Here is a 21,408-nt window from a genome sequence, read left to right on the forward strand (position 1 = left end):
TCCTGGGACAAAAAGCCCCTCAAAATGCCTACCTTAGAGCAAAGCAAAACCCATTGGCTGGATCCTATGTTCCACGGTCATGGCAGGATCACAGCTCAGTGTGAACCGGTCCCAGAGCAAGCTACTCCATGGGACTTTGGTCTCTGCTTGTTAGGTTCTGCAGGTGCCCCAGGACGCAGCTGGCCTCCCAGCGCCTTCCCCTCCAGAGGGAATGGCTACTCTTCCCTTCATTAGCACTTTTTAGGTCCTGGAGAGGCCCTCAACGATCCAGCCAGGGCGGCAAGTCCACACCTGTGGAAGAGCCCCACCTGCATGGGCACAGCAGTGAGAGCTGCACGGGCAACTCCAGGAGAAGAGAGGGTCACTATGGGTTGAGTGTGTCCCTGGGGGCTTCATGTACTGAAGGATTGGTCCTCAGTGGGGCAGTGAGAGGGGTGGGATCAGAAGAGGTGGGAGCTCACGGGAGGCCCTGGGAGAGTCTCCACGGGCTCCTAAGACTGTATCGATGGAACTGCCCAGACTGTAAGCTAGGAGTAGTTGCTCAGCTTAGCGCTTAAGATGCTGAGGAAGATGCTTGCATTTCGCACTGGAGTGCCTGGGTTCAGTACCTGTCTCCTGCTCCTGACTCCAGCTTCCTGCTAATGCAGACCCTAGGAGGCAGCAGTGATGGCTCAGGTACTCAGCTCCCGCAGGGAGCTGTTATGGGCATTTGGACAGCAAATCAGGGGATGGAAATGCTCTCTTTGGCTCTCTGCCTTTCAAATAAAAACTAAATCAATCTTTAAAATAGCTTGAAAAATATTATTAATCATGCTTATTTACAATTATTTGTATGGCATAGACACACCCAAAAAGTGCCTCCGATTTTACCATTTCCATGACTTTTTTTTTTTTTTTAAGATTTATTTATTTATTTGAAAGGCAGAATTACAGAGAGGCAGAGAGGAAGAGAGCTCTTCCATTGCTGGTCCACTCCCCAAATGACTGCAATGGCCAGAACGGAGCTGATCCAAAGCCAGGAGCCAGGAACTTCTTCCTGGTCTCCCACACAGGGGTGCAGGGGCCCAAGGACTTGGGCCATCTTCTACTGCTTTCCCAGACCATGGATCAGAAGTGGAGCATCTGGGAGTTAAACCCATATAGGATGCCGACACTGCAGGTGGTGACTCTACCCACTATGCCACAGCACTGGCCCCTAATACTTTGTCTCAAATAGTGAGCACTAGCATCAGCCAGACATTGGTTTGAATGCCAGCCCTCCCCTGACTAGCTGTGTGGGCACACAGCAAATGCCAGCAAATTACCTCCACATTCTCATCTGGGAAAAGAGACAATGACTGCACTTGCTTCACAGGCTGATGGCTAGCATTTAATTGCAAAATACATGGAAGATGGGGTCGGCGCTGTGGCTTAGTGGGTTAAGCCACTGCCTGCAGTGCTGGCATCACATATGGGCACCGGTTCGAGTGCTGGCTGCTCCACTTCTGTTCCAGCTCTCTGCTATGACCTGGGAAAACAGTAGAAGATGGCCAAGTCCTTGCGCCCCTGCACCTGCGTGGGAGAACTGGAAGAAGCTCCTGGCTGGCTTTGGATTGGCCCAACTCCAGCCATTGCAGCCATTTTGGGGGGGTGAACCAGCAGATGGAAGATTTTCTCTTTCTCTCTCTCTCTCTCTTTCTCTCTCTCTCTCTCTCTCTGCTTCTCTATAACTTTGCCTTTCAAATAAATAAATAAATCTTTAAAAAAATACATAGAAGAGTAGGTGGCCCACAGCTCCCTGCAACTATTTATTATACCTATGATTGCAGTTACATCTGACAAGGATGTTCTTCCTACTTTCTCTGCATTTCAGATCAGTAGACAGTCTCTGTCCAATTTTTGAGACCAAGTTCAAATGCTATTCCTTTTATATGAGTTTTTCCTTGAACCCTAGCAGAGTTGGCTTAGAAAAGGAGACCCATCCATTTAACCAAATCCAAAAGGATTTTTCTGTCCTCCTCTGAAATCTGATGTTAACTGCATTCCTAAGCTTTTATTCCAGAGAAATGAAGACTTACGTGCACACACACACACACACACACACACACAAAAGGACATGAGAGGGTCAGCGCTGTGGTATAATGTGTTCAACCACCACTGCAACAGCAGCATCCCTTATCAATGCTGCTTCCAGTCCTGGCTGTTCCACTTCTTATCCAGCTTCCTGCTATTGTACCCTGAAAAGCAGCAGAAGATGGCCCAAGCACTTGGGCCCCTGCTACCCATGCTGCTTGGCCCAGCTCTGGCTGTTACAGTCATTTGTGGACTAAACCAGTGAGTGGAAGATTTCTCTCCGCCCCCCCACACCTACCACTCTATAACTCTGCCTTTCAAATAAATAAATCTTTAAAACAAAAAAAACAGAACATGAGTGTTTTCCTTAGTCCTCTATCTCCACTCCAAGTAGAATATAGCATCTTTATGAGTATTTATACAGTACTTCTGTAACAAGTACTAGTTTATTTAAAAGCAACAAGCCAGGGTGGGTACTTGGTACAATGGTTAAGCCATCACTTGAGATGCCTGCATCCCATATCGAAGTGGCTAGTTCAAGTCCTGACTCCCCTCTTCTGATCCAGTTTCCTGCTATGCACACCCTGGGAGGCAGCAGGTGATGGCTCAAGCATTTGGGTCCCTGTCACTCATGTAGATCTAGATTCAGTTCTAGGCTCTTGGCTGTGGCCTGGCCAGCCCAACCCTGTCGTGGGCATTTGTCCATCCTCATGGCCCAAAGAGAGAATTGTCAGTTCACTTTTGCTTGCATAACAAATCACCCCAAAATGCAGTGGCCCCAAACAGCAAACCTCTGCTATTCTCCCAAGTCTGTGGGGTGGATGGCTGATGGTTCCCCCTGTAGGAAGCAGCTGAGCTGGGGTTGGAAGGTCTAGGATGACCTCTCAACTGAAATGTCTGGGATCTCTCTCTCCACGTGGTCTCGGTGCCTGCAGGAGACACATGAGCTGGTATACTCGGCAGTATCAAGGTTCTCAGGGCACAGGGCAAGTCCAAACTCGCTATGAAAAGGGACTTCCCAAGAGCGTGCACTCTGGGTAGGGTAAAATATTGCAAACATTTTTGCAAACAATTACCAAAGGAAATAATTCGTTAAATATTTAAATCAAGGCCTAGTTTCAAATAAGCACATTGAGTTAGGAGAAATATTTGAGTTCTCTCGGTTAGGAGAAACATTCAGTGCAAAATGAAAACCTTTCTTTGACTCAATACTACCCAAGACAAACACAGTGCCTGGCGTACAAGAATGATCAGAAGATATTTGAGGGACCTCATCTATGTCAACCCAGAGTACTTTCCGTTGTGTAAGGAGGCCCTCTAAGGAGGGCCTGGGTCTAGCCTACAGACATCGGCACAAACAAGAAGCTGGGATGGTAGTCTCTGTTATTTCCCTCATTGCTTCAGAAGAGAAGTTTCCCTACACAATAGCATCATTCGTGAAGAAGAGACACATACGATTGTTTCCAGAGATATTTGCAGTTGAGGCAAATGGGAGGTAGTGTGGCCCAGGGACCCTCCTCAGCATCTACCCTGTCTCTGTGCCTTATTAGGCCTGCCCTAACATTTATGGGGCCCCCAGCAAGAATCCAAAAGGAGACTCATGCCAGGCATGCCAGTATTTTCAACCTAGAAATGAAGCTAACAAACACATTTACAAATACAATGAAATGCACAATACAGCCATTGTGTGCAACTATTGCACATGTGAGTGCAGCCCCGGACTGTGAGTTTCACTGCCCAGATGGGAACAGAAAATGAGAAAATGAACACTGAACAGGAGAACAGCCTTTTTTAACTGCAAGAATGTGCTGTGTTCATGCTAGCAGAGAGATATCTGGGCAGGTTAATTGACTTAGCTTTCCAGCCTTCTCAACACTTGTGCTACTCAGATCCTCTCTTCAGGTCAGAGGAGTGTGTGTCCCCAGGGTGACAGTGGCGCCAGCCTCAGACCTTCCCTGGCACTTGGACTCAGGCATGTTTCACTTGAAGAACATGGGGCCTGAGAGATGGAGACATATTTTCCTTGAGGCATGCACAGTCTTCCTCACAAGGTGTGTGATGGAGCTGTGAGCCACGCAGGTCAGCCCTGAGTGTCAGCTCCCAAGAGACAGAGGTACCTATGTGCTCCTGATAAATCTGTTTCATGCGTGTTTGTGACATGAACAGTCCTCCAAAGCTGTGTGCCCAGGGAAGGGTCCCCAACTTCTTGATCTTGGAATAATACCAGTCATGGTGCTTTGGAAATTGGAGTGGGTCAAGGAAGTAACACCTGTTACCAACGACCAACAGCAGTCTCAGGATGTCAACCCACTGTGTGGTTTGCAGGTGTCAAGGTCTCTGAGAAAGACATGCCTTACACTGCACTGGATGCTACAGTGGCTCACCCACATAGAGAAGAGACAGGGCAGGATCAGCTTCCATGGGGAGCAGCATAAATATTCCCTGGCCAATTGGTCCCACCCCAGAGCGGATAGAGGTTCATGATCTATGTGTACCCTTTGTGCTGCAGGTGAAGGACCCCATTCCCTCCCCATTGGTAGTGGGCTTGGCCAGGTACCATGCAATGCAGCTGCTTAAGAATAAAGGTTGGGCAGGTGTTGGGGCGCAGAGGGTTAGGCCACCACTTGGGATGTCTGCATCTCATATTAGAGTCCATGGGATGGAGTCCCACTTCCAACACTGGGAGCAGATGATGGCTCAAGTTCTTGGGTCTTTGACACCCATGGGGAGACAAGGATGGAGTACTGGGCTCCCGATTTCAACATGGTCCAGCCCCAACTGTTGTGGGCATTTGGAGAATGAACCAGCAGATGAAAGCTCTCTCTATATATATATTTGTTTCATCTCAATCTCTCTCTGTTTCTCTGCATTTCAAATAAGCAAAAATAAATAAACTTAAAAAAAAAAGAGGTGTCTGGCTTTGGGGTGTCCACACCTCATGTTGGAGTGCCTGGGTTTGAGGCCCAGTTCTCCTCCTGATTCTGGCTTCCTGTTGTACATTTTGGGAGGCAGCAGGTGATAGCTCAAGCAGTTGGGTCTCTACCACCCACGTGGGAGACCTAGATTGCACTCCCAGCTTCCAGCTTCGGCCCTGGCCTTGGCATTTGAGGCATGAGCCAGCAGATGAGAGTCCTCTGTCTTTTGTCTCTCTGCCTCTCAAATAAACAAAGAAATACAAATAGTAATTTATTTGAAAAAAGGATAAAAACAAAGGAGCACCCACGGGGTCTGGAACAGAGACACGATTCCCACACAAGGCAAGAAGCCACGCAGAAGCCGTGGGGCTCTTTATTTCTTGGTAAGGAAGTGTTCAGGCCCAGGCCACCCTCATGCAGCCATGCAGGGGCCAAAAGAATGCACACACTTGATTGCCTTTCCCAGCAGGCTGTCTGTCTCCAGTAGGATGACAGAGTTAGGACACTTCCTCGTTTATTTGGGACTGTCGTCTAAACTCAGGGGAACTTCTTGGCTCACCAGTCATTTAGGATTTTATTGGGCTCCTTTGCCACTGTTTAATGTGGGTCATGCTTAGCAGGAACAGTTCATGAGTGGCTGACCTGACTTCTGCCCTGCTCCTGCCTGCTCAGGTGACTCTGGCTTCTGGACAGTCCCTTGTCCATCAGGTGTGGTCTGGATGGTTTCACGTGGAGACACACGGGACAGCAGCCTATGCAGGGAAGAACCAACTTCAGGCTCCTTCCTCTGCAGAAAGTTAGCCTGAGGCAGCCATATTGAAGCCTCGTGACCACTCGGGGAACACAGGCACCCAACACAGGGCCCAGTAAGAAAGACATGAGCGATGACACTGAGAATAACAGCAGACGGTTGCCACGGACCAAGTGCATGACTGAGGAAGAAGCTGGGCTAGCCCAAGAAGGCGGACACTTTAGCTCAAATGTGCTGGCCCTGTGCTCTTTCTGTAACATTACAGAGTGGCTCAGTGAGGTCTAGACAAATGTGTGCAAGCGTGCATCAGGGGTGTAGTAAGAGCTGTGCCGATGGGCAGAGACACAGGTGAATCCCGGGCACGGCAAGAGCTCTGCTGACAGGCAGAGAGCCAGGTGCATCACAGGAGTAGGAAAAGCCATGCTGACAGGCAGAGACACAGGTGCATCAGGGGCATGGTAAGAGCTGTGCTGACAGGCAGAGACACAGGTGCATCAGGGGCATGGTAAGAGCTGTGCCGGCAGGGAGAGACACAGGTGCATCACAGGAGTGTCAAGAGCTGTGCCGGTGGGCAGAGACTTGGCATTTTTGTGAGAGAAGAAGCTGTGGTGTGTGTGAGGTGATACTGTGACACAATTACAGGAAGCATCTCAGGAAGAGTGGTGGGATGCTGTCAACAAGGCCCACGGCTCAGTCTGCCATGTGGAAGGTGCCTAGTAAGCCCCGGCTGCCGTTACTGGCCTTGGAAGGCCTCTGATGAGGATGCAGCCCTATGAAGTCCCACAATGCCCTCCCTTGGTTATGCCAAGCTAAGTAACAAAGAGAGCTGCTCTGATTACTAAATGTCACCATGGACTCAGGAAGCACTCAGAGCCATTCATAAACTGTTTCCCATACTGGGGACATCATGAAATGCCAAGGTGTGAGATCAGAAACTCATTTCTTCATTTTTTTTTTCCTTCACTGAACAAGTATGTGCTCCATACCGGGTCAGACAGCTCTGTACCACACCTCTGTGCTGTCAACCCTATCTCTCACTCCAGCCACCACAGCAACCAGTTGTACCCAGAGGGGTAACCTGCTAGCACCGCACCTGGGTCATCCTGAGTGGGGCGCTGATGCTCAGATGTCAGAAGCCACATTGCAATAATCAGGCGCGAGTAGAGAAGGACTCTTCATGAAATGGGCTTGGAAGCCGACAGAGACATGACAGCAAGACAGAGCCCATGAGCATGTGACAGGGTGACTGTCGGCAGGTGCCAGCTGCCTCCTTGACGCTTAGCCACCACAGTGCTAGTGCAATCTGTGTCCAGAGAGCAAGGACAGAGGCTCTGCAGGGACTCAACACCAGGGGCTTCCCTCTCGCTGAGGCCACTGCCAGTGCTGAATGCCTGGCCCACCAGCAGCAGAGGAAGGTGCACCTGCCTCAACATGGAACCCACCACCTCCCCCAAGTACAATGAGCGGCCACAGGAAGATCTGTGGATTACCTGGGACCCTCACCACCTGGCAAGGCGAAAGAATCCAACCTCAGCAGAATTGCTACTTACTCCAGATCCGGGTTTCCTTTCCTTTCCAGGACTGCCTCTGCCAGCCCCATCATCCAAGGACTTAGAGCATGAGTCATTTGCACACAGCACCTCCAAGGACTCCCCTGTTTGGCAAACAAGGGGATCCACTAGTATCACCACACACCTTATCACTCAGAAGTAGCCAGACCAAAAGCATGGGGGCATTTAACAGCCTAGCTGAGGGGTCAACAAATACGAGTTTGGAACAGTATCCCAGGAGGTGGTGCCTGTGCTGAGCCCAAAGCCAACGCACGATGCCCTGTCCCCAGTAGCTAACGCAAGCAGAACCGAGGAGCTGATGCGGCACTGGCCGGCTCTGCAGGATTCCCGGCAATCTCCGCATGTCACCCATCCCTGCAACAGTAGGCCCTGCAGGGTTACAGGTCTTTATCGCTAGGGTGGGCAGGAGCAGGGGAGGTGCAGCAGAGCGCACCCACTGCCCCTATTCTGACAGAGGATTTGTGATGGATTAGGCAAGAGGAACGCACGCACGTCACATAATGGAGGAGGGAGTGGATGGTAACCTTGTGCCACTTGGCATCCTTTGACCCCACGCCTCACCTCGGCCAGGGCTGTGGTCATCAGCCTTCTGAGATTTGCAGGAGCCCTCAGGCAAGTGGCTTGCCTCGGCCCATACTTCACGACCCTTGCTTCCTATCTTCGGGGCCTCTCTGAAACACTTGCAAGAACATATTTAACACATACGCCATGGGCAAAGCGGAAGTGTGGAGAAATCCACATCTGTGATCCACCCTTGGGCAATGAGAGGTTGTTCCTGTTAGTTAGTGCTGCGTCTCAACCACCCAAAGCTCACACCACCACCAAACAACATCGGTGTCATGCTCGCCAGTTCTGTGGGCCAGCAGTCCTCTGAGGCACTGCACGGATGACTTGTCTCCGCTCCAGCGTGCCTGGGCCCCAGCTGCGAAGACACAAACAACTTCATGTGACTCCAATGGCCGGAATCATCCAGACCAGTGCTGTCTAAGAGAAAGACAATGCAAATCATATGTGTAGAATTGAACTCTCTAGTTGCTACATTTAAAAAGTAAAAAGAAGGGCCAACGTTGTGGTATAGTAGGTAGAGCTGCCACCTGCGATGCCATCACCCCATATAATGGTTTGAGTCCTGGCTGCTACACTTCTGGTGCAGCTCCATGCTAGTGGCCTGGGAAAGCAGAAGATGGCCCAAGTGCTTGGGCCCCTGGCACCCGTGTAAGAGACCTGGATGCAGCTCCCGGCTCTAGCCTGTCTTAGCCCTGGATGTCGTGGTCACTTGGGGAATGAATGGATGATCTCTCTGTCTCTGTGTCTCTCTATATAGCTCTGAATTTCAAATAAATAAATAAGTTTTTAGGGAAAAAAAGTAAAAAGAAACATGAATTTCAACATTTTACTTAATATATCTAAAACATGATCATTTCAGCATGTAATCAATATAAACTGAAACTGGGGGGTGGATAGATACTAGATCTTTGAAATGTAGACTGTAGTTAATACTTTCAGCACATCTGAATTTTATTTTTTAAGATATTTATTTATTGATTTAAAAAACAGAGTGACAAAGAGAGTGATAAAGACAGAGGTCCTCCATCCACTGGTTCCCTCACCAAATAGCAACAATGGCTGGGCCGAAACCAGGCGGCCAGAACCCCATCTGGGTCTCCCACATGGATAGCAGGAGCCCAAACACTTGGGTCATCCTCTGCTGGCTTCCCAGGTGCATTAGCAGAAAGCTGGATCAGAAGTGGAGCAGTCAAGACTGGAACCAGCTCTCAGATGTGAGATGCTGACATCACAAGTGGTGGCTTAGCCTGCTGCTCCACAACACCGGCCCCAGCACATCTGAATTTAGACCAACCCCCTGAAAGTGCTCAGGAGCCACATGTGGCCGGTAGTTGCCATACTGGACAGTGCTGAGTCAGAGGCTGGGATGGCAAAGGCTACACTCATACAGAACCGTCTACCGGAAAAGCTGCAGGTGGCTTGGGCTTCCTCACAGCCCGGCAGCCTCAGGACAGTCAACCTTCTTACACGCTGGACCAGGCACAAGTCCTCTCAGTTCCAAGGGGAGAGGACATAAGCTCTTCTGCCAGATGGGAAGAGTGGCAAATAACCTGTGGCCATATTTTAAAAGAGCCACAGAGTCAGTGCTGCTGCCAATAGGCTAATCCTCTGCCTGCGGCACCGGCACAACGGGTTCTAGTCCCGGTCGGGGCGCCGGATTCTGTCCCAGTTGCCCCTCTTCCAGGCCAGCTCTCTGCTGTGGCCCGGGAGTGCAGTGGAGGATGGCCCAAGTACTTGGGTCCTGCACCCCATGGGAGACCAGGAGAAGCACCTGGCTCCTGGCTTTGGATCAGCGCAGTGCACCAGCCGCAGTGTGCCTGCCGCGGTGGCCATTGTGGGGTGAACCAATGGAAAAGGAAGACCTTTCTCTCTCTCTCTCTCTCTCTCTCTCTCTCACTGTCCACTCTGCCTGTCCAAAAAAAAAAAAAGTGCCACAGAGATGGAAATCAGAGTAAAATGCTTCCTCTTTATTCCCTCAGACGAAATATTCTATGCATTTCATAAAACTTAAAAAAAAAAAAAAATCAAGCACCCAACTTCCTCACTGGTCCACTCCCTCACTCTGGCTCCCTGGAATCCTTCCCAAACAAACCAGCTGCACCTAAAAAGTTGTCACATCCGGCTTCAGGGGAACCTGAAGGAAAATGAGACACTTCCAGGTGCAAGGCACTAGAGAACCAATGGTGAGTAGAGGCAGATATCTCCATTCTTGGGGAGCTGATGTTCTAGAGGGAAGAGACGTACGGCAAACGGTTTAGAATTGAAATAGGAAGTTTATCAGCTACGTTCAGTGCACGGAAGACAAGGTAGTCGGGCAAGGCAAGTTCATAATGTTAGAGTGTCCAAGGAAAGACTCACTCAGCATTTGAATAATGGCTGAGGGATGTGAAAGGGCAGGGCAGGCTGACGTTTGAGGGATGAGCAACACTGGCAGACTGGCAGAGGGAACAGAGAGGTGTAGACTGGCAAGAGGCGGGTGTAACGGGATGGGAGAAAGGGGCCATCAGGGGACTTGTAGGTGACTGTAAGGATCCGGCTTTACAATGAGCACATTACAACCTCCATGGAGGGGGGCAGGCGAAAACATTGCTTGGGGTACCCCTGACCCATATCAGAGTCAGGGGTAGGGTCCAAGTCCCCACTGTGCTTCTGACCCAACTTCCTGCTAATGCACACTCTGGGAGGCATCCAGTGATGACTCAAGTCGCTGGGTCCCTGCACCCATGTGGGAGACCTGGATGGAGTTCCTGGCTCCTGGCTTCAGCACAGCCCAGCCTTGAGTGTTGCAGGCATGTGGGGAGTGAACCAGTAGGTGGAAATCAATCTCTCTCTCTTGCTCTCTCTCTTGCTATGCCTTTCAAATAAATAAAACTTTAAAAAAATTTAAGCTGTGGGAGGGTTTTACACAGAATTGATCTAATTAAAATTTTAGCAGGCTCACTGTGAGAATAAATTGAAGAAGGTGCAGAGAGAAGCAAAGAGACAATTCAGGAGGCTTCTGTAATAATCCCAGTGAAGATAGGGGTGACTGAAGAGTGGGATATGGCCATGCAAAAAGAAATATAAGTAACCTCTAGTCTTTGCCCCAGTGCTTGGGCTGCCGCCATCCACGTGGGAGACCTGGGATGGAGCTCCAGGCTCCAGGCTTTGGCCTGGCCCAGCCCTGGCTGTTGCAGCCATTTGGGGAGTGAACCAGCAAACGGAAGATCTCTCTCTCTTCCCCTCTCCGTCTCTCTCTGTAACTCAAACAAATAAATATTTCAAAAACAATAAAATAAAAAGATGAAAGAGTATCTTCCTTTAATTACAACAAGACCCTCTCTTACACACGCCTGCATTCATGGTAAGGAGGTGACTTCTGGAAATCTCCTAAGGATGGGAGCTGTTACCAGGAGTACCAACTCCCAAAGGGTGCAGACTTTCAGGCATGGGTGGAGGGCTGGAGACGTGAGTTAATCAATCATGCTTACTTATGTGACTGACCTCCTTAAAAACCCAGGAGGATGGGGCTCAGGGGGCTTCTGGGTTGGGAGGGCAGTGCACCTGGAGGGGACACAGACGCTCCTCTCCCCTTCCTTTCCCTGGCCCTTCGCATCTCTTCCCCAGCTGCTTCTGAGTGGTATCCACTACAATCACCAGCCACGTAGCCAGCAAACTGTTTCCGGGCTCTGCAAGCCGTCCCAGCCAATTATGGAAGCCAAGGAGAGGATGGTGGGATCTTCCAGTATGCAGCCAGATCAGACTGCAGCCATAGGTGGCCGGGCACCCGTCACCCGGAACCGGCACCTGCAGCAGAGGGGGTCTCGCGGGGCTGAGGGCTTCCGCTGTGGGCTCTGTGCTGACATCAGGCAGAATCAGAAGCGCAGTCATGAGAGTGGTAGGAGGGCAGAGAAGAAGCCAGACTTTTCCTTTCAAGATGTAGTAAGTTTCTTGGTTTATTTTTGAAGGTGGAGTAAACGTACCGGTGTGAATTGGACATGGCATGTGAGACAGAAAGAGGATTAAGTATTTCGTCTCCAGTAATTGTGCAGGGAATCTTCACCCAGGATGACAAGCTACAGCACTCTCTCTGGTGGTCCCTGTGCCCCCTGATGACGGGTTATCTGGACACTTGAAGGTGGCTAACTCCTCTGATTTAGAAGACTGATGTGTCTCCTAGCCAGCAGGGCAGTCCGGTGGCCCACAGGGATAGTCCAAGCCACGTTTACCCTCAACTTCCTATTGCATTCTTGATCTCCTTCCCCCTTTGAGAAATAAACGTAGCCTGAGAACAACATTCTCACTTCTGCTCTCTCACTTCCTGATCCTGCTCTTATAAATACACGGCCCGGCTGGGGTCTGAGGAATCAGGCAGCACTGAGACCAGGAGTCCACAGGCCAGCTCTACTGCCCCCCAGAGGATGAAGGTCTCCGTGGCTGCCCTCTCCTTCCTCGCCCTCATCCTTGCAGCTGCCCTGGGCTCGCAGGCCCTGGTCACACATGGTAAGTGAGGTGCCAGGTAGCTCACAGGGGAGGAGACTTAGAGGGCCAGTCTGGTCCTCCAGTGACCATGCTCCAGCAGGACATGATGCTGGAACTTCCTGAAAAGCAGGGGTAGGTAGAGGTCTGCCTCTGTTTGCAGCCTTTTGGTCCCTGGGCAAACTGGACACTGATGAATGGTCCCATTTGGGGACAAATAGATCCCTTTTCATGGTCAGAATACCTTTATCTAGCTGACATCAACTATTAACTGCTAGATCAAATGAACTGAAGTAAAACTAATTGTACAGAAAAAAAAAAAACACACATAGAATTCTATGGCTTTAGAGCTATTACATAGTGTTTAGTATCAAACTATCATTATGGAGAAGTGGGACCACCCAGGTAAGTGACTCTACCTAGGTCGTCTAACCATTCTACTTCTTTTTCTCTAAGATTTATCTACTTATTTATTTGAAAGGCAGACTGACAGAGAGAGAAAGAGATCTCCACCCATTGGTTCACTCCCCCAGAAGGCTATGACAGACAGGACTGGGTCAGGCCTAAGCCAGGTCTCCCACTTGGGTACAGGGGCTCATTTCCTTGGCCCATTATCCACTGACTTCCCAGGTGCATTAGCAGGGAGCTAGATTGGAAGCAGAGCAGCCAGGACTCAAACTGGCACCCATATGGGATGCTGGCATTGCAGGCAGCAGGTTAATCCACTATACCATGATGTACACTATTGTACTTTTTATTATTTTTTTTAAAGCTTTACTTATATATTTGAAAGGCAGAGAGATAGAAGAAAGAGATCTTCTATCCATTGGTTCCTCTATTCAAATGGCTTCCATGGCCAGGGTTAGGCCTGGCAGAAGCTAGGAGCCAGATGCTTCTTCCAAGTCTCCCACACAGGTGACAGGCACCCAAGGATTTAGGCCATCTTCCACTGCTTTCCCAGATGCATTAGCAAGGAGCTGGATTGGAAGTGGAGCAGCCGGGATACGAACTGGTGCCCATTTGGGATGCTGGCACTGCAGGCAGTGGCTTGAACTTCTACACCACAGTGCTGGCCCCTGTGCTTTTAATTAATACACACCTAGTACTGTTTTAAGTGTCTTATAGATGATCCTTCCTAAAAACTCTGTGGCTAAGTTTTAGATGCCATTTTTGTAGGACATCAATAATTTTCTATAGGTTTCTATGATATTATTAATCTCAATTTACAAATGAGAAAATGAAGCATAGAAACCAGGCATAGGCAACTCTCTTAATATCACACAGCTAGTAGAAGGTAGAAATGGGACATGAGCTAGTTACAAAGTAATTACAGGCCGGCACCGCGCCGCGGCTCACTAGGCTAATCCTCAGCCTACAGCGCCGGCACACTGGATTCTAGTCCTAGTCGGGGGGCCGGATTCTGTCCCAGTTGCTCCTCTTCCAGTCCAGCTCTCTGCTGTGGCCCGGGAGTGCAGTGGAGGATGGCCCAAGTGCTTGGGCCCTGCACCCCATGGGAGACCAGGAGAAGCACCTGGCTCCTGGCTCCTGCCATCGGATCAGCGCGGTGCGCTGGCCACAGCAGCCATTGTGGGGTGAACCAATGGAAAAGGAAGACCTTTCTCTCTGTCTCTCTCACTGTCCACTCTGCCTGTCAAAAAAAAGTAATTACAGAGGGCCAGTGCTGTGGCACAGTGAGTCCTGACTGCTCCGCTTCAGGTCCAGCTCCCTGCTAATGCACCTGGGAGGGCATGGAAGGATGGCCCAGTACTTGGGCCCTGCTGTCCATATGGGACACCAGCATGGAGTTTCCCGCTCCTGGTTTCAACCTGACCCAGCCCTGGCTGTTGCAATCATTTAGGGAAGTAAACCAGTGGGTAGAAGATACCTCTCTCTGTGAATGGAAGGTCCATTGCTTGCTCACTCTCTCTCTCTCTCTCTGTTGCTCTACCTTCAAAATTAATAAATAAAACTTAAAGAAAATAAAAACGGCATTTTATAAAAAGAAAGCAGTTCTGGAAAGCCAAGCCCCACATGGCTCACTGTGAGCACACTCAGACTAAAGTGTGGCCACGTGTCTCATTAGGTGTAATTCACTTGAAAGTATGAATGGAGTCACATATCAGAAATGAGGCAGTTGTTGAAATCCTTGCTTGGTGTATACTAAGTTGATCTTCTGTATATGAAGGTAATTGAAAATGAAACTCGATGAAGGGCAGGATGGGAGAGGGAGTGGGAGAGGGGAGGGCAGCGGGAGGGAGGGAGGTTGGGGGGGAGCCACAACAATACAAAAGTTGCACTTTGTAAATTCACATTTATTAAATAAAAAAATTATTAAAAAATTAAAATTAAAAAAAAAAGAAATGAGGCAGCAACCAGGGAAATCAATCGTTACACTAAGTTGGACAAGCTGAGCCCTTACTGCCAAAATCTGGCTTATGTTTTCATACGAACAGTAAGCATCAGTTTCCAAGCTAGCTTTATCCTGGGATACAGTCAATCATGGAAGTAACAAACTTTAGGAAAAAAGTGAAAGGGACAGGGAAGAGAGGAAGGAAGGCTAAAAGTTTAGTCGCACTTGCCTAATTAGCGGTATTAATTGTTAATATTAATATGCACATCCACCATACCTTATCCAAAACCTCTTGTTTTTTAGACAGTAGCTTCACCTCATCTGTAATTTTATTTCCTGTGGGTTTTTGTTTTTTGTTTTTAATTTATTTATTTGACAGTCAGAGTTACAGAGGGAGGGAGGGAGGGAGGGGGAGAGAGAGCGAGAGCAAGAGCAGGAGAGCACTCTTCCATTCACTGGTTCACTTCCCAAACGGCCACAAGGGCCAAGGCAGGGCCAGACCAAAACCAGGAGCTTCATCCAGGTCTCCCACGTGGGTGCATGGGCCCAAGGTCATCTTCCACTGCTTTCCCAGGCACATCAGCAGGGAGTTGGATCAGAAGTGGAGCACCCAGGACTTGAACTGGAGTCCATATGGGATGCCGGCATTGCAGGCAGCAGCTTTACCTGCTTTGCCACGGTGCTGGCCCCTATCCAAAACCTTTGAGGCTAGATGAATTTTGAATCAGAATTTTCAGGTTTTAAAAAGTTAATAGAATATAATCCAGCAATTCCACCTCTGGGTTACACTGAAATCAGAGCAGAGTGGGCAGTTCTGTAGCTGCTAAGACACCGCTGGGAACATGTGCACCACATATCAGAGTGCCTGGGTTCAAGTCCTGGCTCTGCTTCCAATGTCAACATTCCTGCTAATGCACACCCTGGGAGGCAGCAGGTACTTGGGTCCCTGCCCATATGGAGACCTAGATTAAGTTCTAGGCTCCTGGCTTTGGCGTAGCCCAGTCCCAGCTGTTGCAGGCATTTGGGGAATGAACCAGCAGATAGGGTATCTCTCTCTGTCTCACATTCTTTCTCTCTTCCAGTGCCATTAAAATAAATAGAAATAAATTTTAAAATGTATTATTTAAAAAAAAAAAGAATCAAAAGTGGGTACATGAAAAGATTTTTGTATAGCCATGATCACAGTAGCACAATTCACAAGAGCCCAAAAGTGAAATTATCTAAGTGAGATTAGCCAGTCACAAAAGGAAGAAAACTACATGGGCTGGCGCATGGCTCACTTGGTTAATCCTCCGCCTGCAGCACCAGCACCCCATACGGGTTCTAGTCCCAGTTGCTCCTCTTCCGGTCCAGCTCTCTGCTATGGCCCGGGAGTGCAGTGGAGGATGCCCAAGTGCTTGGGCCCTGCACCCCATGGGAGACCAGGAGGAAGCACCTGGCTCCTGGCTTCAGATTGGTGTAGTTCCGGCCATAGTGGCCATTTGGGAACCAATGGAAGAAAGACCTTTCTATCTCGCGCTCTCGTCTAACTCTATCTGTCAAATAAAAAACAAAAAATAACCTGTATCAGGTGTATTGTTAAGAAAGAAAGAAAGAAAGAAAGAAAGAAAGAAAGAAAGAAAGAAAGAAAGAAAGAAAGAAAGAAAGAAAGAAAGAAAGAAAGAAAGAAAGAAAGAAAGAAAGCATAGGATTCCACTCATCTCAGTGACTTAGGGCAGCCAGATTCAGAAACAGGAAGTAAAATGGTGCTGTGGCCAACTAGGAGGAGGAGAAAGGATAGCAACCGTGTAACAGAGACTTTCAACTTTGCAAGGTGAAAACCAGTACTATGAATGGACAAATGTATTTCATGCTACTGAATTATAAATTTAAAAACGGTTCAAAAGGAAAATTTTATGTTATATGTATATTTTATCAGAACATCTAAAAATAATTGTTTAAAAAGGTGATATCTACCTGTGTATTACTCATCTTCGATAAAGTCCAGGAAGCATATTTAAGTCCAAATCTGCAGTACTTCTACAGCAAACGCGTGCAAATGTTTATAGGACAAGGAATAAGTAAAGACTGAGAACAGCCATTGTGCTGATGACCCTGTGTTGATGAAAAGCCTGTGTCTGGTCCTGCAGCTCCCAGGCACACGCCGAGATGCCCGTGGACTGCATCACATTCTGCAGACGCCCCATCAAGGCATCCATGTCAGATCTGCAGTTTGCTTCTGTCTCACAAACATGTGCCAAAGGTCCCTGGAAAAATCTCAGGGCCTTAGCAGGATAGAAGCGCATGGAGGCTGGTGTGGGACCCAGACAGACTCAGGGTTCCCAGTTCAGAGCCTCTTGGCCTCAGGATGGGGGTGAGGAATGGGGTGAGTACAGACCCTGAGACACTGCTGCCTCCAGCCATTTCTCTCCCCACCCTGTCTCTCCCTTCCAGATACAGACACAAAACAGCTCGCCTTGGTGGTGGATAGATTTGATAAAGAAATCGTCCAAGGTAAATGACTGCAACGGGTGGGTACAATCTGTACTCTGGCTTCCATCTGGCCCAGGTACAGGACGGGGAGGACGGGGAGAGCGGGAGGGGCTGGAAGGAGCTGAGCCTCCAGAGACGGTTAGGATGGGCCACGGCACCTCTTCTCTAGGGTCTTCTCCACCTCCTCCCCGCTGTCCCGAGAGCCTCTCTGTTTAGGCCTGCCACTGTCTGCAGATGCCGGGAGAGGGGGGTAGGGGAGGCTCCAGGCCCTGTGCTGGGGAGGGCCTGAAGCCAGAAGAGGCCAGCAGGCTTGGGCCAAGGAGGAAGATGCCTCCCACTGGACCCTGAGCCTTCTCCCCCTCCACCGGCTCCTTGAGGAAGCAACTAGGCCTTTCAATGACACTTTGTCTACATGTAGGCTTCCACCGCCCTACAGACTGCTGCTTCTCCTACACAAAACGAAACATCCAGTGCTTCCTCATGCAAGATTATATTGAGACCAGCAGTCAGTGCTCCATGCCAGCTGTCATGTAAGTACCAAGCTCACTCACCAAGGGATGAAGGACAGGGAGACTGCAGGGTCCCTGGGGGGCACCTGATGCCTGGGTGTCCAGACAAGGCCCGCCCTCGGCATCCTGCCAGGAAGGGGCAGCTGCTGCCCTTCCCAGGGACCTGCGGGGCCTCAGGGATGAGACGCTGCCAGCAGAAAGAAGGGGCCCCAGAGGAGAGAGTCAGGGGAGCAGGCCGCCCATGGACCCTCGATGAGTCACAGGGGATCTCAGTGGCTGGGCAGGGTCTCAGAGAGAAGACTGGCCCGGAGCTGCCCTCAGCAGAGAGAGCAAGGAACAGGTTCAGTGGGGCCTTGAAGAGCAGAGAGGGTGGGGCTCCCACCCCCACACGCTGAACACACCCTAATTCTGTGATCTTTCTCCTCCTTTCCCCAGCTTCCTCACCAAGAGGGGACAAAAAGTGTGTGCTGACTCCAGTGATGAGAGAGTCCGGAAGTGTGTGTCAAGCCTGCAAAGGGACCTGCCGACCAGGAATCTAGGAATAGTGGCACTGGCTTGAGGAAAAGGGACATCGCCGCTACCTCCCCCACCTCCCGTGACTCCTGGCTGAACTGTTAAAACACAATGTTGGGGTCAGCGCTGTGGTGCAGTGGGTAAAGCCACTGCCTGCAGTGCCGGCATCCCATGGGGGTGCTGGTTCGAGTCCCGACTGTTCCACTTCCAATCCAGTGCTCTGCTATGGCCTGGGAAAGCAGGGGAAGATGGCCCAAGTCTTCACCCATGCAGGAGACCCAGGAGAAGCTCCTGGCTTCTGGCTTCAGAATGGTGCAGCTCCAGCCATTGTGGCCAAATAGGGAGTGAATCAGCGCATGGAAGACCTCTCTCTCTCTCTCTCTCTCTCTCTCTGCCTCTCCTTCTCTCTATGTGTAACTCTGACTTTCAAATTAATAAATTAATAAGTCTTTAAAAACAAAACAAAACAATGTTTATTCTTCTCTTCTGGCCTTAAAGCAACACATCTAATTTGAGCATAATCGACTTGAATTTTAAGAGGAAACAGAAACTGAAGGGATTACTAAACTTTTGGATGAGTGTCGTCTTCCAAGCAAGAGACATCATACTATCGTTTTTTAAAAAGCTAAAATCATGATTCATTCAAATGTAGATGGAAAATGTATCAGAGATGCATTTAACCCCTTAATATGGGAACCATTCAACTGATTCAGAAATCATTGGAGGAACAGTTGAAAGCGTTAATAGGGAATGATGTTCTGAAATAAGTTGGCAAGAAGGAGAACAGAGATGAGTGACCTGTATCAAGGGCAAGAAGCAAACTGTAAGCTTTGGGATTCTCTATCTAATGGTTGGAAATCATTTGCATCTGTGCTAGGGCAAAGTTTTCAAGTTTATGCACAACTCCATGAAGGCTAGGGCCTGGTCTCTACTAAGGCATCAATCAAAAGTCCACCCCAGGGGCTGGCACTGTGGCGCAGTAGGTTAATCCTCGGCCTGCGGCACCAGCATCCCATATGGGTGCCGGTTCTAGTCCTGGCTGCTCCACTTCCGATCCAGCTCTCTGCTATGGCCTGGGATAGCAGTAGAAGATGGCCCAAGTCCTTGGGCCCCTGTACCCGCATGGGAGACTGGGAAGAAGCTCCTGGCTCCTGGCTTCAGATCAGCTCAGCTCCGACCACTGCAGCCACCTGGGGAGTGAACCAGCAGATGGAAGACCTCTCTGTCTGCCTCTACCCCTCTGTAACTCTGCCTATCAAATAAATCATAAATCTTAAAAAAAAAAAAAAAAAAGGCCACTCCCCTAGAGACTTGGGGAGCCTGGCACGGGCCTGTTAGATGACATCCCCTTGTGAAATGGAAAGGCACCCAGTCATCCTTTTGTCCATTTCTATGTTTTAGGTTTTTTTTTTTCTTAATAGCTAGAAGTTCTGAAGAGATTTCTCCTCTAAAATTAAAAGATATTGAGACAACCATTTAAAGATATGGTTCACATCAATTTTACATACATCTCTGTTAAAGCAGATACATTTATATTTGCCATCCAACAGGAAAGATCTGGATTGAGATTCTGGCTCCTTGGTTTCAGTCTGGCCCAGCCTCAGTCATGGCAGGCATTTGGGGAATGAACCCGTGGACAGAAGCACTTGCTCGCTCTCTCTCTCTCTCTGCCTCTCAAATAATACTTTTTTTTTTTTTTTTTTTTTTTTGACAGGCAGAGTGGACAGTGAGAGAGAGAGACAGAGAGAAAGGTCTTCCTTTGCCGTTGGTTCACCCTCCAATGGCCGCCGCTGCAGCCGGCGCACCGCGCTGATCCGATGGCAGGAGCCAGGATCCAGGTGCTTTTCCTGGTCTCCCATGGGGTGCAGGGCCCAAGCACCTGGGCCATCCTCCACTGCACTCCCTGGCCATAGCAGAGAGCTGGCCCGGAAGAGGGGCAACCGGGACAGAATCCGGCGCCCTGACCGGGACTAGAACCCGGTGTGCCGGCGCCGCAAGGTGGAGGATTAGCCTATTGAGCCACGGCGCCGGCCTTCAAATAATACATTTTTATACTGTTTTTAATTTATTTATTTTCATTTATTTGAAAGAATTAGAGAGAGATAGAGACATAGAGAGAAAGAGATCTTCCACCCACTGGTTCACTCCCAAATGGCCACAATGGCCAGAGCTGAGCTGATCCGAAGTCAGGAGCCAGGAGCTTCTTCCCGGTCTCCCACGTTGGTGCAGGGGCCCAAGGACTTGGGCCATCTTCCACTGCTTTCCTAGGGCATAGCAGAGAGCTGGATAGGAAGTGGAGCAGCCAGGACTCAAACCAGCATCCATATGGGATGCCAGCGCTGCCGGCCGGGGCTTTAACCCACTGCATCACAGCGCTGGCCCCTGTGTTTTTAGCAATTAAAAATTTATTATTGGCTGGCACTTTGGCGCAGTGAGTTAAAGCCGCCGCCGCCTGCAGTGCCAGCATTCCATATAGAGGCTCGTCCTAGTCCCGGGTGCTCTTCTTCCTATCCACCTCTCTGCTATGCCCTGGGAAAACAGTGGAAGATGGCCCAAGTCCTTGAGCCCCTGCACCCGTGTGGGAGACCTGGAGGAGGCTCCTGGCTCCTGGCTTCAAATCAGCTCAGCTCCAGCCGTTGCAGTCATTTGGGGAGTGAACCAGCAGAATGGAAGACATCTCTCTCTCTCTCTCTGGCTCTACTTCTCCCTGTAACTCTGTCTTTCAAATACATAAAATAAATCTTTAAAAAAGAAAAAAACAGAGTGTGACAGATGCCATAGTCAGGTGAAGGGCAGATGCTAGAGGAGCACTCAGAGGGACACCTGGCTCAGCCTAGCAGGAAGAGAGCCAAGAAGCCACCCTGGCACAGGGGACTGGCAAGTGACATTGATGGGTTGATTTGCAGGAATTAATATAACACAGAACAAATTATTTATCCACTAGGAATTAGTACTGGAGTCCTGAAAAAATATATTCACTCTGAAAGAAAAAAAATCAATCAACACTAAATGCTTTATGGACTGTTGAGCTGAACATGCATTAGACAAGCATCACATTGGGAAATGGAGGAGCTGTGGGTGCAAGGAGCACTTCATTCTGAAGGGCCTTGTAGACCCAGAGGCTCTGGAGCTGACCAAAGCCTGTGAGAAGCCACTGGCAGATTCTGCATGAGGAATCTGATGGCCCAGCTCCCAGGTCAGAGCATCCCCTCGGGCGGTCATTCCTGATTCTGGACTTTTGGGGCACTTG

General features: G+C 49.5%; 2 protein-coding genes across 3 annotated transcripts in view; one reads left to right on the forward strand and one right to left on the reverse strand.

Moving 5' to 3' along the window:
- The window catches only part of CCL4 (chemokine (C-C motif) ligand 4), a 76,573-nt gene that overhangs the window by 46,110 nt on the left and 9,055 nt on the right, over nt 1-21,408 (reverse strand). The gene's annotated exons all lie outside the window — the stretch shown is intronic.
- On the forward strand, nt 12,154-18,625 carry LOC103351522 (C-C motif chemokine 15). Its single transcript, XM_008271138.4, has 4 exons — nt 12,154-12,338; nt 17,098-17,157; nt 17,555-17,666; nt 18,081-18,625. The coding sequence occupies exons 1-4, from the start codon at nt 12,257-12,259 to the stop codon at nt 18,202-18,204; spliced, it is 378 nt and encodes a 125-aa protein (XP_008269360.3). The 5' UTR covers nt 12,154-12,256; the 3' UTR covers nt 18,205-18,625.

The sequence above is a fragment of the Oryctolagus cuniculus genome, chromosome 17 (genome assembly GCF_964237555.1).
Source record: "Oryctolagus cuniculus chromosome 17, mOryCun1.1, whole genome shotgun sequence".
Lineage (NCBI taxonomy): Eukaryota > Metazoa > Chordata > Mammalia > Lagomorpha > Leporidae > Oryctolagus > Oryctolagus cuniculus.

Coding starts and splice junctions, on each gene's coding strand:
- LOC103351522 (XM_008271138.4), top strand. CDS start 12,257: ATGAAGGTCTCCGTGGCTGCCCTCTCCTTCCTCGCCCTCATCCTTGCA. Junction 12,339..17,097: donor GCAGGCCCTGGTCACACATG/GTAAGTGAGGTG, acceptor TCTCCCTTCCAG/ATACAGACACAAAACAGCTC. Junction 17,158..17,554: donor TGATAAAGAAATCGTCCAAG/GTAAATGACTGC, acceptor GTCTACATGTAG/GCTTCCACCGCCCTACAGAC.